The following is an 18573-nucleotide window of genomic DNA, read 5'->3' as shown; positions in this document are numbered from 1 at the left end:
TGAACATATGCTCTTAAGGACACTCTTACATGTGTTTAATCATTAATGTTCTTAACATTTGCTTAAAAAGTGTTAAAAGATCACCCAAATTCCACAAGAAAATTGATTGTAATGCACAAAGATAGATTCATATCCTGCACTGCTATGCATAATAAATTCAATCCTTTCGACAGACAATAACCCAGTGAGTTAGATGAGAGATAAGGCAACTGCATATTATTATATCAAATCCTTATCAAAGTAAAACCGTTCACCTCCCCAAAAATACCACATGACTTCAAACATGCTCCAAAATGATGTAAAAAGAGTCATTCAAGATAATCTTTTTAATGGTTTTTAAAGCATCCAATTTTGGTGCCTTTCAAAACCCACAATGATGTGGTAGTGTTGGAGACTAGCTGATACAAGGAGCCGAAGTTCACAGCCATAGGATACAAAAAGGCCAAAATCCTATGTAAGGCTGGGTAGCCAACTACAATGTCAGAGGGCAATCAAGAAATAAACCAGAAGGCGAATTCCAGAATGCTGCGTAACAGAACTTGAAATTGTGGAGTAAGCCCAGGTTATATCTTTTATCCTAGATTTGCTATCTTCATTTGACACAGGAGAAATCATCTAGTGAGCTCGTGTCATCTTTACCCTAGGCATTCCTTTCTTCATTTGACGAGCACGTTCTTTTGCATCCTTCCTGCGAATAGCCTCAGCACTGAGCTTTGCCTCAGCCTCCTCCACCATCTTTCTCCTTTCTGCCTTCTTTTTCTGCAAGGCTTCTTGCCTAGCATTCTGAAGTTCTTTATATGCCTCTTGGGCAGCCTTCTGTCTGGCTGCTTCTGTTTTGGATCGAGCCTGCATTTACATGATTCATAGCTTTAAAAAATATAACTAACATGGCATACAAGTAAAATCAAATTATAGCAAATTCACACACCTGTGGGCTGAGCTTGTATCGTCCAATTAGATCAATGTAATAGGGTACAAGGGCCACCAACCGGCTCATATCACCAATGTTGTTGGCATCAGGAAGGGCAAATTTAAATAACAGCATCTTCCTATGTGTGCCAGGGTGTTGATCAGAAAAATGCATTGAAATGAAACCCTTCCCGTATTTTTCAAAAGCTTTGTCGCCAAAAACCTGCAAAATAACAATTGCAATTTATATTGCCTATTCCAAGGTGACATATCAGCACAAAACCTAACAAACTAAGCATAAGGCAACAAGAGCAACATGTGCATAAGCTAATGGGACAAAACGTACAGTACAAGCAACTAGAATGAAGCACAATAAACACAATAATTTTCAATTTCCCAAAAATGCATTCAGTTCGAAAATACACAAGAAAAATAGAAATATGCTCTTTAATATTTAAAAGTTGAAATGCCATTAATACCAAATGCTTAAGCTTATAGGAAGAAACAAAATTGGATCCAATCACAAGCACCAAACTGGTTTAGTGGGCTAATTTGCCTTAATAGGTCATGTCTATTTGTGGGGCTCTCCAGTCACATTGACCCAGGATCAAATTCATTACATTGACCAAAAGTACACATCAACAGTTCTGAGCCAAACGAGCTTGGCTATGCAACATTTAAAGCATTGAGGGGCTGCTTGACACACTCATGTAGAGTAGAATTTTGCTCCTATAAAGGCCTACTTGGCCATAAGGGCCAAACAGATATATTGGATTTTGAAAGGATTGCTTGAGCAGCTATTGATACAGGATCAGTCTCAAGAAAGCAGCCACTTGGCTCAGCATTACATGCTAATGACTTACTTCAGGGCTATGAAAGATAGTTGCTATTAGGCAAGTTCATTTAGTGCCCAATCAGACTCTGGAATATTGAACTTAACAGATGTCCCAACAAAAGAGAAAGACAATGTCAAACAAGATGAAACAAGAGAAGTAATTTCTTTTATAATTACAAAAAACCATTTCTTCACTGAAAATTTTGCCTCTCCCCTAAATAAAAGCAGTAAACAACACCAAAGAGTTTCAATTCAATGCATCAGGTGACATGGAACAATAATTTCACATCAACTAACATGAATTCAAGCACCAATGCAACACAAGTCCATGACAAACAATAATTGAGTCAAAAAATGAAACATCTACATGACATGATCTTCAACCAAATAATCAACAAAAAAGGGAAACAGAAAACATATATATCAAAAAAATCCATCTAACCCCCAAGAAATTACAGCAACAAATAGTTAAACAAAAGCTAACAAGGTGACCTAGTATAATCAATTTAAGGAAATCCCATATGCAAATTACATGAACAAAAATTTACTAACAAATGAAAGCCAACTATTCATATAAGAACCAGCCGGAAACTAATTAATACCTGCTACCAAGAGACAACTTTAAATAAAACTAGTAATTCTCATTAATCACCACAAATACTCACATTTTCTTCTAGCTAATTAAATACCAATCAAAACACCTCAAATAGATCAACAACTAAACCATCTACACACAAAAATTTCCAAAAGGACTCACATCAAATCATCAAAACAACCAAAGCTAACAAATAACAAAACGTTCATACTACCATAATAAAAAAGTACCATATCTATATGAAACAATCTTTCAAGCAATTACAAGAATCAACATTGTCTTCAAAGATGATTAAAACGTCTCAATAAGATCAACAAGTAGAGCACATTTAAAAAATACTAACACCAAATCATCAGAAAAACAAAGCTAACAAAAGGGTCATTCTACCATACTTGAAAACTACCAATTACATCCCATGCGACATACTTATCTTTACCAAATAATATACGAGGTTCCAACATTCATAATATCCATCAAATAAAAAACAATAACAAAATCCCAACCTGATCGAGCACCGCCTCGGTGATCAAATCCCCAGCAACCTCCCTACTCTCTGAAACAACCCCCAAATCCTCCACCACCCATTTCTTCGGTGCCGGCGGCGCTGTTATCAATCCTGCAAACTTATTCAAGTCCCTAACCTCCTTCTGCATGGTTTTTGCCGTTTTCTTCTTCGCCATCGCAAACACCACATGATCCATGGAATCATCATTCATATAAACCTCAAAAGTAATCTCATCCTTACACGGCACCACCAAATTATACAATCTCGATATCAAATCGTGCCGGCCCTTCAACTCCATCGTCGCCAACAACCCCGAACAATACCTCCTCCCGCTCGCGTAAAATTTAAACACATTTTGCCCCTCTTTCAACAACAAAGGCGAGTCATCTCCTTCTCCCACACCTAATAGACTAAAATTTTTCTCGAAAATCGAATTTTTCGTGGCAAATTTCGTCGCCCACGCCAGAGCAAGATTCTCATTCTCCCGTTTTCCTGTGAAGTAATTAATTATAAACATGATCAAAAACGTCACACAAACGATCTCCACCGTGTACGAATTCTTCTTCAAAACGGCGACGTTTTTAGCTTCTTCAGTCATTTTGGGATCTGGTGTTTGATCCGTACTCGCAGCAGATTCAGTAACTGCTGGGGTTTCCAATTGGGGTTGTTGATGAACGGGTAAGCCTTCGAACTCATCTTCGTCCCAGTAATCAAACGACGTCGTTGGAGCCGAGGGCTTCAATTGAGGATCCGTAGATGTGGGAGTCGGGTTAGGGTTTGGATTCGGATCCGGATCCGATTGGGGATCTGGGGAATCGAGATTGGTTGTGGTTGTGGTGGTGGTGGTGGTGATGGGTGGAGATGAGGTGGACTCGGACTGAGTCAGGGGGAGATCGGTGACTCGGTGGAGCGAGTCGAGGTCGACAGGCTCATCCTCTACGACGTCANAGTTCATTTAGTGCCCAATCAGACTCTGGAATATTGAACTTAAACAGATGTCCCAACAAAAGAGAAAGACAATGTCAAACAAGATGAAACAAGAGAAGTAATTTCTTTTATAATTATAAAAAACCATTTCTTCACTGAAAATTTTGCCTCTACCCTTAATAAAAGCAGTAAACAACACCAAAGAGTTTCCTTTCAATGCATCAGGTGACATGGAACAATAATTTCACATCAACTAACATGAATTCAAGCACCAATGCAACACAAGTCCATGACAAACAATAATTGAGTCAAAAAATGAAACATCTACATGACATGATCTTCAACCAAATAATCAACAAAAAAGGGAAACAGAAAACATATATATCAAAAAAATCCATCTAACCCCCAAGAAATTACAGCAACAAATAGTTAAACAAAAGCTAACAAGGTGACCTAGTATAATCAATTTAAGGAAATCCCATATGCAAATTACATGAACAAAAATTTACTAACAAATGAAAGCCAACTATTCATATAAGAACCAGCCGGAAACTAATTAATACCTGCTACCAAGAGACAACTTTAAATAAAACTAGTAATTCTCATTAATCACCACAAATACTCACATTTTCTTCTAGCTAATTAAATACCAATCAAAACACCTCAAATAGATCAACAACTAAACCATCTACACACAAAAATTTCCAAAAGGACTCACATCAAATCATCAAAACAACCAAAGCTAACAAATAACAAAACGTTCATACTACCATAATAAAAAAGTACCATATCTATATGAAACAATCTTTCAAGCAATTACAAGAATCAACATTGTCTTCAAAGATGATTAAAACGTCTCAATAAGATCAACAAGTAGAGCACATTTAAAAAATACTCACACCAAATCATCAGAAAAACAAAGCTAACAAAAGGGTCATTCTACCATACTTGAAAACTACCAATTACATCCCATGCGACATACTTATCTTTACCAAATAATATACAAGGTTCCAACATTCATAACATCCATCAAATAAAAAACAATAACAAAATCCCAACCTGATCGAGCACCGCCTCGGTGATCAAATCCCCAGCAACCTCCCTGCTCTCTGAAACAACCCCCAAATCCTCCACCACCCATTTCTTCGGTGCCGGCGGCGCTGTTATCAATCCTGCAAACTTATTCAAGTCCCTAACCTCCTTCTGCATGGTTTTTGCCGTCTTCTTCTTCGCCATCGCAAACACCACATGATCCATGGAGTCATCATTCATATAAACCTCAAAAGTAATCTCATCCTTACACGGCACCACCAAATTATAAAATCTCGATATCAAATCGTGCCGGCCCTTCAACTCCATCGTCGCCAACAACCCCGAACAATACCTCCTCCCGCTCGCGTAAAATTTAAACACATTTTGCCCCTCTTTCAACAACAAAGGCGAGTCATCTCCTTCTCCCACACCTAATAGACTAAAATTTTTCTCGAAAATCGAATTTTTCGTGGCAAATTTCGTCGCCCACGCCAGAGCAAGATTCTCATTCTCCCGTTTTCCTGTGAAGTAATTAATTATAAACATGATCAAAAACGTCACACAAACGATCTCCACCGTGTACGAATTCTTCTTCAAAACGGCGACGTTTTTAGCTTCTTCAGTCATTTTGGTATCTGGTGTTTGATCCGTACTCGCAGCAGATTCAGTAACTGCTGGGGTTTCCAATTGGGGTTGTTGATGAACGGGTAAGCCTTCGAACTCATCTTCGTCCCAGTAATCAAACGACGTCGTTGGAGCCGAGGGCTTCAATTGAGGATCCGAAGATGTGGGAGTCGGGTTAGGGTTTGGATTCGGATCCGGATCCGATTGGGGATCTGGGGAATCGAGATTGGTTGTGGTTGTGGTGGTGGTGGTGGTGATGGGTGGAGATGAGGTGGACTCGGACTGAGTCAGGGGGAGATCGGTGACTCGGTGGAGCGAGTCGAGGTCGACAGGCTCATCCTCTACGACGTCATCTTCGGCGTCGAAGCCTTCGAAGTGGGAATCGGAGGCGAGGAGGGGAGTGAAAGAGAGAGAGAAAATTAAGAGGGAGAGAAAGAGTGAGAGAAGACTGTGAGACTTCATTGTGATGAAGAAGATTGAGAGCGCGGTTGAGTCACCGTTAGATTCAAAAAGAGAAAGTAACTGACATGCTGAAGTTGAAGAAGAAGGAAGATGGGGCGAAAAATGATTGGGAGCAACAAGAAGAAGAGATAGTGATGGCAATATGAGCAAATAGAGGAGGACAAATGTGTAATATTCTGGGATATTTGGGGGAAAATGATGTTTAGCAAACATGTCATATTTTATTGCAGAAATATCATGTTTTAATTTATGTTTTCCTTAAAATTATAATTTTTAATAATCTTTATCATATAATCTAAGAAGTTATATAATTTCTTTTTTAATCAATGTGTTAATAAATTTCATAACTACATGCTAAATATAGTCATTTTACATAAGGGGTAGGGATGACAATTTGCCTTGTAGATTCACCCAACTAAAGCATCAACCTTAATAAGATGACTTTAGTTAACTATTAATGAGTTCAATATAGATATGAGATTAAAAATTAGGTAAATTTTTTTTTTTTTTTTTATGGATAATTGAGGTGTTCGAGTCAACTTGCGTGTAATTCAACTAATTCTCGAGGTCACAAATGTGATAAGTCGAATCCCCAATGTCACAAATGTGATAGGTCGCACACAAGACCTCTAGATAACTTATCCGAATGAATAAAGTCTTGTCGTCCAATTACAAGATCTCTAGGTAACTTACCCAAAAGAAAAAAAAAAAAAAAAACTAGATAGGTTATGAAATTATTTTTGGTTGTTAAGATTTGTTAGAAACCACATTGTTTAGATGTGTATAAGCCTAAAAAGAAAAATAGTGTTAATTTGTTGTTGTTGATGATTTATATTTGTTATATTACTAAATTAAAAAAGAACATTTAAAGGTATTTATGTTTGGATCTTATATGTTAATTTAAGTTAGTTAATTTTTTGGTTTGAAAATGGACCCAAAAGTAAGCAATCCCTTAAGTAAAGATGGGCGTTTTACCCGTCCCGCTGGGGCCTCGCCTCGAACCGGTCAAGGATTCCCCAAAAACTTCGAGGATGCGGTGGGATATGGGGAGAAGAGTATTCCCTGAGTGTAGGGGTGGGGTGGGTTTGGGGATGCATATATCCTCGCGAGGCCTTGCCCCATCTTGAAAATATATAAGTAATTAATTATATGTTTTATAAAATTTTGTATAAAATAATAGATTTTGTGGAAAATAATCATCCTATGAATCATGTGATGCAATCAAATTTTGTAATTATTATCTTAAATTTATTATTGAATATTTTAATTTATGTAATAAAAGTAACTGTAAGGTATAAAATAAATATATTTTGATATTTGATTAATGTTTAACAATTTATTATGTTTTATAAGGATATCTAATACTTTTGAGTAAAGATTAATAATTCAAAATGGTTTCAATAATATATCTCTATCTCAGTCTCTCCCTTTCTAATTAACAGATTAAGTAATTATGTTTTAGTGCCAATTTTTGATATATTTCTTGAATATTATAAAACTAATCACTATTGAAATCTTCAATAATGGAATAATATTTCCATTATGTGAAGTTTTATTATTTTTATTATCATTAATGTAATGAATTAATGAATCATATTAATTTATTCTTAAATATAAATAAAATATATTATGTCACTATACATTTTAATTTAATAATTTGTAAATTAAATATAAGTTGTTAACGTATTAACATAATCTAATAGATGAACAAGTCTATTATACGACCAAGTTTGGTGTTACATAAAAATTGGAACTCTTAATCTTAAATGTATGAAATTACAAGTCTAAAACTCCAAATTGTCCATTGTCAAAAGTTATTAAATTATTAATTTATTTGTTTATTGGAAAAGATTGATTAATATTAAATACATTTATAATTAATTGAAAATATTATATAACTGGTAACCGTCTAAATTGATTAAAAGAAAATAATAATAAAAATTCAGGTTAAAGAAAACAGTTAAAAAATCTAATATATATATATAATTGGTTTGTTATAATTAAAAATTAATTTCTTAAATTGACATGTTTTTCATACGTAATTAGCTTTTATTTAAGTGGAGTATATAGTTTATAGTATAAACTTTATATGTAAATAAAAACTCAATTTTATCCTCAAAATATTCTTATAAATAAACTATAGTCTATGGGTATTGATTAATTTGGTTCATGTAATCAAATGGTCTAATTTTTTAATATTTAAAGTGTTTGATTGCATGTTTACAAATACGTTTATTAAAATCACCATGCATATTGAATAAATGCCATGTGAGGATTAATCCCCATACAAGGGGAAAATTCCCCGTGGGTATTATCAACCGAAGAGGGCGGGTTGGAGATGGGGACCATCTCATCCCTGTGGGATGGGGATTCCTCGACACTTCCAACTTAGGTACTAGTCAAGTATGTGTGCTTCCTCAAGGGGTTGGGTATGCGTACGGGGGACCCATTCCTCGGCCCCGCCCCGACCTGCGCCATAACTACTCTTAAGGCATGAATATGTTATCGTCTTAGTTGCTCTAGGAAAGATCAGTAAATAAAAATGAACATGTGATAACTCCATTGCAATGCAAGTATGAGATTTTCTTTCATAAATGGACTCAGTTATCCATTAATTATCATATATCCGAAATTAAAAATTTATATGCTGTATATCAAATTCTACTTTATAAAATATATTTTTGGTAATGCTTTGCTACCCATATGAGGCAGATATTGTAATTTTATATTCCAAATCAAAGTAGAACTGATTTGATAACATAACCTTGGTTTTAAGAAGAAAAAATAAGTAAACTAACTCTAGGGTAGCATAGGATTTTTTTTTTTTTTTTTTTTTTCTAGGAATTGAGGGTGTCAGACCAGCTTGTGCACACCTTAATTAGTCCATTGGAGTCTTAAAGTTAATGGACCAAGTAAACCTCCAAAGGCCACCCCTATCAGCAACTAAAGAGAATTAAATTTAAGATTCTTGAGTAATACACCTAATAGTCTGTAATATCTACATCGAGGTACGTAGCTTTACGTATTCCCTAATACCCTTAGTTGAATTTCGTTAAAGTTATCTTGAACAAGTGTGAAGAAAATGTCTTAAAATTTCATTAGGAATAAAATGCTCTTTTCACTCATAATTAGTTGAAAAAGTGGGGACTGAAAAGAGATAGAATTTCATGGAGAAGTTAATAAAAATGAGGGCATTATTATAATTGACTAAGGGACATAGATGGAATTTCATAGAAAGTGCAAGGGCAAAATGGAAAAGTAGAAGTAATAAATGAGATATTTTGAATTCATTCTTGAAAACTCTATCATTCTCTACTCTCTCACACGCCACTTTCATCTCCAAATTCTCTCATTTTCTTCATCAAATTTCCGAGGCAATTTAGAGGATTTTTGGTTGGATTTTGGTAGATATTCAATCCTAAGCATCCAAAGGTAAGAGTTCTTGCAATATGATGTGAGATTAATTTTTAAAGTGTTGAATTCTTATAGTTATATGCTTAGGGTTTAAGAAGAAGAGGAGATCTACCCAAAGAGAGAGTTTCTAGTGTGGAACTACCCAAGATCAAGGCAAGTAAATCCAACCCTAAGTTTGATTTGAGTAAGTTTGTAGAGATTTGTACATGTATGTATGTGCTTATGTTTTTGAGAAGTTTTGATGAGATTGATACTTGATGATAATTAAAATTCAGCCATGAGAATGTAGACTTTGCCTATATGGTGATTGATGGAAGTTTGGTTGAATTTAGAAAGAGTTTGAGTAGACTTTATGGAGTGTAGTTTCCTGGCCAGGTTTAGTGTTGATTTAATGGAGTTTTGCTCCAAATATTGGTGGCTTGAGAAAGAAGTAGAAGTGTAGCCAAATAGAGTTTGAGTATGCATGCAATTTGTTTGATGAAAATCCTAAGAGAAAACATATTACCATGGTTGCCCTGTCACAGCCATGACCTTCTGAGTGATTTTTTGGCATGTTACTGATTGAACTAGGTTGAGACCTAAACATAAAAGTTGTAGCCCTACTCTAAGCTTTAAAATGAAAGTAATATCGTAGCAATGCGATCTGTATAACTCGAGATATGTCTTCTTTAATATGACATGTGCAGAATGACTACCTCAAAATATTTTTTAGTCTAATAATCTATGATTGATTTCAAGTATGGGAATGTTGTTGGTAGAAAATACTAGTTCTCTGATGATATTTTAATATGCCATAATGCATTCTCATATTCTCACATTTGCATTTAGAAAGAACAGCAAAGAATGAGCATAGTTCCATGCACATACACATGGATGAGAATAGTAAAGAATAAAGAAAAAGAAAGAAAAGAATTAATTGTAAAAAGATAAGAGAAGATAAGGTTGTTGCGATGGGGAACCCGTGAGTGACAGAGAAGAATAGTCCCACATACACGCCGCCTTCAGTGAGTGGCCTCGGAATAAGAAAGAAGTAAGTGTATAGTTCGTTAGAAGTGTATGTGGATGAGAACTATACCAACATAATTTACCTACATGCACGCCGCCTTTAGTGAGTGGCCTTAGAATTAGAAAGAAGAGTTGTATAGTCCGATAGAAGTGCATATAGATGAGGACTGTACCCACTCACATGGCCAGGGTTCTGAATCCATGCCTCAACCAAGTCCGATTGGCATAGAAAGAAAGAATAGAAAGAAAGACAGAAGAGAAAGAAAGAAAGAGTAAAACACAGAAAGAAAGAACATAATAGAAAGAAAGAAAGAATAGAACACAGAAAGAAAGAAAGAACATAATAGAATAGAAAGAAAGAAGAGAAACATAAAACAGAAAAGAAATTGCATTCTTTATGCATTTATGCACATGCACCATGGCATTCATATTATTCAGAATTAGTTTCTCCAGTTGTGCTTACATGTTAGTAAGTGAGAAACAAGAATAGAGAAAGAACAGAGAGATAAAACATAAAAAGAATAGAGAAAGAACAGAGAAGAAGAGAGAAGTGTGATGTAAGGAAAGAATTCAGAATATGAGCAACAAAGATAGAAGGGTAGCATAGCGGGTTTACTTACTGAGCAATTAGTGCTGATTCCATTGTTTTCAATGTTTTTGCAGGTAGTAGATAAGATGCAGTCGCTTGGAATGTCAAGATGCGGAAGGGTCGAGCAACATTGTCGCGCTTCTTGAGAAATTTATTTACACTATGTATAGTTTTGTATATATAAAGAAAATTTGGGCCCATTATTTTATACTCATCTACATCTATATTTTCATAATATTTATATTTAGTGAGCTTTACTGTTTATTTTACGAGTATACTAGCTAGAGAGAGAGTCATTACATTTTTGGTATCAGAGCAAAGATTTTGCGATTTGACAGTGTGCCTCTCCCGCCACATTGATGTTCCGTAGCTAACCGCTGTAAGTTATTTCTTTCCTTACTTGTAGTAGATGAGTTAATTGAGATGACTAAAAGTGTTTGAGAACTTGAACATGTGGTGTGCTGTCGTAGGCAACCAAGATTAAAAACCTTCCTAACCTAACTACTAAACTGTAAATAGGGTAAGCAAGGGTCGATCCCACGAAGAGTGTCTAGCCGAATTTTCGATGATGTGAATAAGGCTTGGGGGTTTTGAGTAAAATAGAAAACAATCTTAGCAAAAACAAAAACAAAAACAATTCAAATCGAAATAAATTAATATAACAAAACTTGGTCTTAGTCAACATCCACCATCGGAATCTTACAATTGATCATTGATGCAAAATTAAATCAATTCATACTTGAATATTCACCGTTGGAACTATTTTCCTATCCCTCCTTAGTTGTAATTAATTAGGAAACAAGCGATCTTAATTAACCTTACTTCTAAACAACCATAGACAAGTGCCAAAGATTTAATCTAGTGGCAGCCTTAAGAACTAGAGAGATCGATGAAGCTAAACAACACAAACTCAAGCGGTTGCATTTAATTTAGTCAAGTGTTCCTCCTAAGATTACTAATTCCTGATGCAGCAAATTAATAACCCTAATTGCTTCACAAGTTAGAGGGATCAAACAATTACGGATTTGATATCTAACTTAGTAGTAGAATGTAACAAATAATAACCTAGTAGGCCTCCTAGAAATTAAATGAAACAATCATTAAAATAAGCATAGAAGAACATCCAATACTCAAAGCATAAAATTGAACACTGAAATAAAATGGATTAGATCTCACAGTTATTGATTCCGAGGCCTCCGTTTCCTTCGATCAAGTTATAAAAATTAGCCTCTCATGGCCATCACGAAAATTCCAAAGGAAAAGTTACAGAGAAGACAAGAGAGAGGCGTGTGTGTTATCCGTTCTACCCTAATCTGATCTCCCTTTAAAAAATATCTAATTCGAATTCTAATTCTACTCAATCTAAATCTCCTAAAAATATTCTAAAATCCCAAAATAACCTTTATCCTAATATGAGTAATTGAAAATAAAATAAAGTCTTAATACAAAATAGGAAAATGGTGTTTCCAGCTGTAATTTGTATGCCACAGGTCTTCAAAACGTCATGTAATAATCTGCCTATTTGATGACAAGACGGAATGTTCCAGAACATTGGCAGTGCAGGTGTGTCAACTTCAAGCTCGATTACAACCTTTATGCAGCAAGTATCCCTCCAAACTAAAAACTTGAAAGTTGTAGATCTCTTTCTTAGAGTTCCATAGCATTTTGAATCATCTCAATCGGAGCTTGGATGAGAGAGTTATGCCCAGATTATGAAACGATGTGGAAACTGTCCGAATTCACTTAATTAATTCCGTTTTGTAATTAACACCTCCATTTGCATCCTAAATCAAAATAGAATAATAATGAGTACATTTAGGCAATAAATAAGTATAAAAGACTAGACATTAAGGGGGGTAAATATGACATTTTGCATTCTCATCAGCAGGCAGTAAGAAGGCAATGAGTACGGGTGAACCTTCCAACCCGTCAGAATTTACTTCCCCTGTCCTCGATGAAATGAGGATCCATAACTATACAGTAAGTCTTGGTAGAGACTCAAGGAGGCTCAATACTGGAGAGAGAGTTGAGACCCCAGTTATTGTACTGACCACCAAAGAGGAGAGAGAGAGGCCGGTACCCCCGATAGTGCAGAATCGTATTGAGCCGATATATGGGTTGCCTAGTCAACATCAGCCGTCAGCATTCAAGGGTACGACGGACCCAATAGTGGTAGAAAAGTGGTTTAGGTTCGTGGAGCATACGATAGCAATGTTAAAGCTGATGCTCCAATAATAGAGAGGTGAGAAATAAGAAAATATTTCAACCCAAGAAGAACATGTGGGTTTGGCAGAATAAAAGGCCGAGAACTATTCCATTAAGAAAGAGTTACTAGATGGTGTTAGTGTGGTAACTAAGGAGATGCTTCTAGGGGAGTCCGTAGTGATCCATGGAAGGGAGTTGCCAGTGAATTTGATAGTGTTTGATATGCCAGATTTTGATGTTATTTTGGGCATGGATTTCCTGGGGAGATTTGGAGTAGAGATTGATTGCCGGAATAAGAAAGAAAGATTTAATCTTGATGATGGTGATAAGTTTAATTTCGGCGAGGGCCACTAACTTAGTATGTTGATTAGCAGTGTGAAGGCTAGAAAGATGCTAAGAAAATGGTGCTTGAGGTATATTGCTCATGTAGTGCACAGTAGTGATGTCCCACAACCAGAGATTCAGATTATGCCAGTAGTTCAGGAGTTTTTAGATGTATTTCCAGAAGTTTTTCTGGGTTTACCTCCGAAAAGAGAAGTAGAATTCAGCATTGAACTGGCACCAAGGATATCTCCAATTTTTAAAGCCCCTTACCGGATAGCCCCAGTCGAGCTTCAGGAATTGAAAAGGCAGCTTCAAGAACTCTTAGACAAGGGTTTTATTCGACCTAGCTATTCTCCCTAGGGTGCTCCAATTTTGTTAAAAAGAAGATTGACCACAGCTCCTATTCTTGTGTTACCACAGGAGGGTGTAGATTATGACATTTATACAGATGCCTCATTTCAGGGACTTGGTGTAGTATTAATGCAGTTGGGTAGGGTAATAGCTTATGCTCCTCGGCAGTTGAAAGAGTATGAGACGAGATACCCTACGCATGATCTAGAGTTGACTGCTGTAGTTTTTGCACTAAAAATATGGTGAGTTTTACTGTTCATTTTACAATTATACTAGCTAGAGAGAGAGTCATTACATAGTCCTTATCGCACCACTGGACTACCTATAGATGGTTAAAATTGCCTTGAAATCGAGACAAAGTAAGAGCAACTTTAAAATTTATATCGGATTTTGTTGAATGAACTTATAATCCAAATTTTATCTTGATGCAAAAGTTTTGAATCCAATTCAAGCTAAAGCACAAAATAATTAACTATTAACTATCGATTATGTAGAAGAGGTATCGAAATAATTAATGTATATACCATAAAAAAAATTCACATGAAAAATTTTCATAAAATCACCATTTCAGACTCTGATCGTCCAATTTGAATTGACCACTTCAGTGATATTTTCTTAAAACCATCCAAATGATGGATGGACATACGTGAATGTAACAATATATCTGAGATTAATTTCAGTTGGATGTTCTCAGCAAATCAGTGTAATGATGTGATGAAACCTTTTTATCAATTTGTTTATTATATACATACATATTCCCATACACATTTTAATAAGTAAAATCTTATGAATGAAGCATCAAATTCAACCCAAATACTACAGCAATTCTATAATTGGGAAAATTAAACATCCTCAAGCCATCCTTCAATGCCTAACCTCTCCAGAATAATATGCCAGGCTCTCTTCAGAATTCTTCTGAAACTTAGAACACAGTACACAGAAGGCAAATACAAGAGGCATAATGGAAATTTGTACGGGACAATCAGTGCCTTGACGATATAAAACATACTGGAAAATTGCAGAAAGTAATTCAATAATATCAGTGACAGAACCAAATGGCCTGTGCCTGTTTCCTAGAGATGAATAATAAAACCAAGGTATGATTTTCCGCCTCCACTTCCAAGCAACTCTTGCCTTAAGAGCTTGGTAAACTAGCTCAGTTATGCAAATAAGCAATGTGGCAAGAGACATCAACATGGCTGCAAGTAAATATTGATTTTTGTGATTGGAAGAAAGCTGATAAAAAACGGCCGATGGAACCTCTAGGACAAAATTTGTCACGGCAAAGATCCGCTCTATAATGATTTATATGAACAAATTATTTTCTAGTTAGATAATAAACCAAGATCAATATGTTACCAAATATGTAATGAGATTAGTATCTTCTAGTGTGCTTCTCTTTCGAAGATTTTACAACATGTATAAAGAGTTTTAAATTTTATTAAGGTAATGATGACATCCAAAGGATCTTGTGTAAGAATTAATCACCATATCAAAATATAAATTAATGCGTTAAACCATAAAGATTGAATTACAAGATCAATATAATATCAATGCACTCAGATCTCAATAACCCACATACTAGTTTATAAAATACTGATATTAAATTAGGAACAAGACAAACCTAATTTTGATATAATTTCTGATTCTTGAAAGAGATCGATTGTCAATCAAGAGGTTTGTCTTCCTTTCCAAGAAGGCGTAAATATGACTGATAATTTTAATGGGAATAATCAATCATACGTTTGGAAAGGAGACTTACCAATTTATATATCAGTCTATTGGGGGCCCCCATCAAGGGCCTAATAAACCCTATAGCTCACACTAGTAGTCATAACCCAGATTAATTAAGTATGAAGTGTATAAGGCTTTCAAAATAAACAATCACTAAGCCCATCAAAATATCTCATTGGACTATGTGTTTACCGGTTTGATTAAATCAAAACATAATCCATGTTAGCCCATAATTAGGAAAATTTCCAACATGTTGATCCATTTTTTCATCAGATTTACTTTAATTATATGCATAAGATGGAGTTTTCACAACGTACTTTAAATTCAATGATAGTTTCATAAAGATGTCAACATGTTTTACATTAAAATAAATTATTGAAATTAAAGTACTGGACAACTCAAGTGTTTGTGACAAGGTCCTCCTCAAATTAAGCACTATGGATTACTAGGCCCAACATTTCACATATAGTTGGAATTGTGAGCAGGTGTTTGCATGATCATGGTAAAGGATATTGGCAAGTTGTGAAATGGAACCTATGTGTTTGAAAGCGCCATTTGGCGCATTTAAAGGTGCTGTAGAATTTGTCAAATGAATACAGAAGAAATTTGAAGGTTGCTAATTCATCAAGGTAGAGATTTATTGAAATAGGAATAGGAATTAGTAATCCATAAGGAATAGGAATTTAGCAATCCCACTCCTAGTGGAAATAAGAATGAGATAATTTGCAATCCTACATCAAGTGGGAATATAAATGAGTTTAAGGTCTTGGCCTATATAAAGGGGGCCAAGTTCTATTGTTGTTCATCCCAAAAATAAGTTTCTCTTCTTCTCCTATTGCAAAAATTGATGGTCAAAATAACTTTGGCCTATGGCAGTGTGAGGTAATGGATAGCTTGTGTCAAAAAGATCTCAATATAGTTATATATAAGGAAAAACCAAAAGATATCAATGAGAAAGATTGGATGAGGTTGAATGTAAAAGCTTGTGGGATGATTCACTCCTGTCTTTGTAGAGAGCAGAAATATCCATTCATGAAAGAGAAGTTTGGCAATAAGTTATGGAAGGTATTGGAAAACAAATACATAAAGAAAAGTAATGAGAATCGACTCTATTTGATGAAAAGATTGTTTCGTCTTCAGTTGCAACAAGGTACGTGTAACGCCCAACATGGAGGTAAATCAACATGATTTAAATTATGTTTTATAGCCCTTAGTTGATTTTTGTTAGAATTATTTTAAGAGAATATGAAGAAAATGCCTTAAACTTGTATTAAGGGTAAAATAGTATTTTCACTCAAAATTAGTTAAAATTGTGGGGAGTGAAAAGAGATAGAATTTCATAAAGAATACAATAAAAATGAGGGCATTATGGTAATTGACTAAGGGACAAGGATGGAATTTCCAAAAAAGTGTAAGGGCAAAATGGAAAAGCATAGTTATAAAATAAGATGATAAGGGTTTGTAACCCTTATTTTCTTCTTTCCACCGCCACTCTCCTCTTTCATTTTCTCTCAAATTTTCATTCACTTCTCCAAGGAATTTGAGGGCTTTTGAGTAGATTTTCATAGGGTTTTGATTCTAGGCATCAAAAGGTAAGAATTCATGTTCTTTATCTATGATTTATTTGTGTAAAAGTTAGTTCTTATGAAGTTTATGCTTAGGGTTAAGAGAAGATTTGAATCCAACAAGAGTAGAGAGCTTAGGAGAGACTACTCAAGCATAAGGTAAGTAAATTCCACTCAAAATCCAACTCAAGTTAAAGTTTAAGAAAATCAAGTGAGTAGAGATTTCCTTTAAATGTCTATGATATGATTATTGAGAAATTGAGATGAGATTGATGATTATTTATGCTTGTTGTTGGATATATTGGAATATGAGGAGTGTATGTGATGGTTTGATGATGGGTTGAAATTGGAAGAATTGGAGAAACTTTTGGGAGTGTTTATGCCAAGTAGGTATGGTGATGTTACAAGAGAGTTTTTCTCTCAATTTGGATAGTTTAAGAAACAAATAGAATGATAATTAAATTAGGGTTTGTTCATGCACAATTATTGTTTGATGAAATGCCTAAGTGAAGTATGAGTTGGGTAGAAACTTTAATTTTATGCAAGCATTGCATATGTGCATTTCATAAGTGCATGTAAGTAAGAAATTTTAAGCATGAGCCATCCATATGCATATAATTGTGTATGTGTAGAAACTTAAGAAAGAATAAATAATAAAGAATAAAGAATGAAGATTAAAGAATAAAGCATAAAGAATAAAGAATAAAGAATAAAACACTCTAAGAATAAAGGGAAAGGAAGAATAAGCATCAAAGAATTAAAAAGTGTTAAAAAAGAGAAAAGAATAGGTGGTTGTGCTGGGGAACCGTGAGTGCTAAGAAGAAATTCTCACCTTAATTGAGTGGCATAAGAAGAAGAAGAATTGTACGGCCCGTAAGAGTGTATGTGGATGAGGGTTGTACCAAGAAGAATTCCTAAATGCATGCCACCTTAATTGAGTGGCCTAAGAAGAAAGAAGAAGTTGTACAGTCTGCAAGAGTGCATGTAGATGAGGACTGTACTCACTCACACGACCAAGGTTCCAAATTCATACATCAACCAAGTCCGATCGGCAAAAAATAAGAAAAGAAAGAATAAAAATAAGAATAAGAAAAGAAAGAATAAGAATGAGAAAGAATAAGAATAAGAAAGAATGAGAAAGAATATCTATAAGAAAGAATGAGAAGGCATGAACAAGCCAAGAAAAGAAAAGAAAGGAAAAACAAGAAAGAAAAGAAAAGAATAGAAAGAAAAAGAAAAGAAAAGAAATAGAACAAGAAAATAGAAATAAGAAAGAAAAAGCATTTTATGCATTATTGCATATGCATTTTATTCATGCATATTGCCATGAATTTCATAATGGTTAGGAAGAATAGAAAGAATAAGAAAGAAAGAACAGAGAGAAGTAGAAAGAAAGAAAAGAACAATAAGAATAAGAAACAGAGAAAGAAACAGCGAAAGAAAAGAGAAGGAATTAAGGAAGGAAAAAACCTAAGAAGGAGAAGAGTTAAGGGATTT

General features: G+C 34.8%; 1 protein-coding gene across 2 annotated transcripts; it reads right to left on the bottom strand.

The window, feature by feature from the left end:
* Positions 1 to 276: 276 nt before the first annotated feature.
* Positions 277 to 6016, bottom strand: LOC116138651 (uncharacterized protein At5g49945-like). Of its 2 annotated transcripts, XM_031424345.1 has the most exons (4): positions 5767 to 6015; positions 2843 to 3778; positions 929 to 1132; positions 277 to 846 (listed from the first exon to the last, which is right to left on the bottom strand). In XM_031424345.1, exons 1-4 carry the CDS (start codon positions 5887 to 5889, stop codon positions 616 to 618), a joined length of 1494 nt encoding a protein of 497 aa, XP_031280205.1. In that variant the 5' UTR covers positions 5890 to 6015; the 3' UTR covers positions 277 to 615. The 2 variants fall into 2 exon arrangements, with proteins under 2 accessions (XP_031280205.1, XP_031280206.1); XM_031424346.1 differs by lacking the exon at positions 2843 to 3778 and having other exon boundaries at positions 4831 to 6016.
* Between the last annotated feature and the right edge of the window lie 12557 nt (positions 6017 to 18573).

This window comes from Pistacia vera, unplaced genomic scaffold (genome assembly GCF_008641045.1).
Source record: "Pistacia vera cultivar Batoury unplaced genomic scaffold, PisVer_v2 Contig343, whole genome shotgun sequence".
Lineage (NCBI taxonomy): Eukaryota > Viridiplantae > Streptophyta > Magnoliopsida > Sapindales > Anacardiaceae > Pistacia > Pistacia vera.
Note: the sequence above shows the minus strand (reverse complement) of the source record. Positions and strands in the feature narration are given on the sequence as shown.

What these genes read in the sequence shown, in the direction of transcription:
- LOC116138651 (XM_031424346.1), bottom strand. Translation starts at nt 5,889, where the DNA reads ATGAAGTCTCACAGTCTTCTCTCACTCTTTCTCTCCCTCTTAATTTTC. An exon ending in CCGAGGCGGTGCTCGATCAG is followed by an intron (nt 1,133 to 4,830) that starts GTTGGGATTTTG and finishes GTTATTTTGCAG; the next exon opens with GTTTTTGGCGACAAAGCTTT. An exon ending in GATACAAGCTCAGCCCACAG is followed by an intron (nt 847 to 928) that starts GTGTGTGAATTT and finishes ATGTAAATGCAG; the next exon opens with GCTCGATCCAAAACAGAAGC.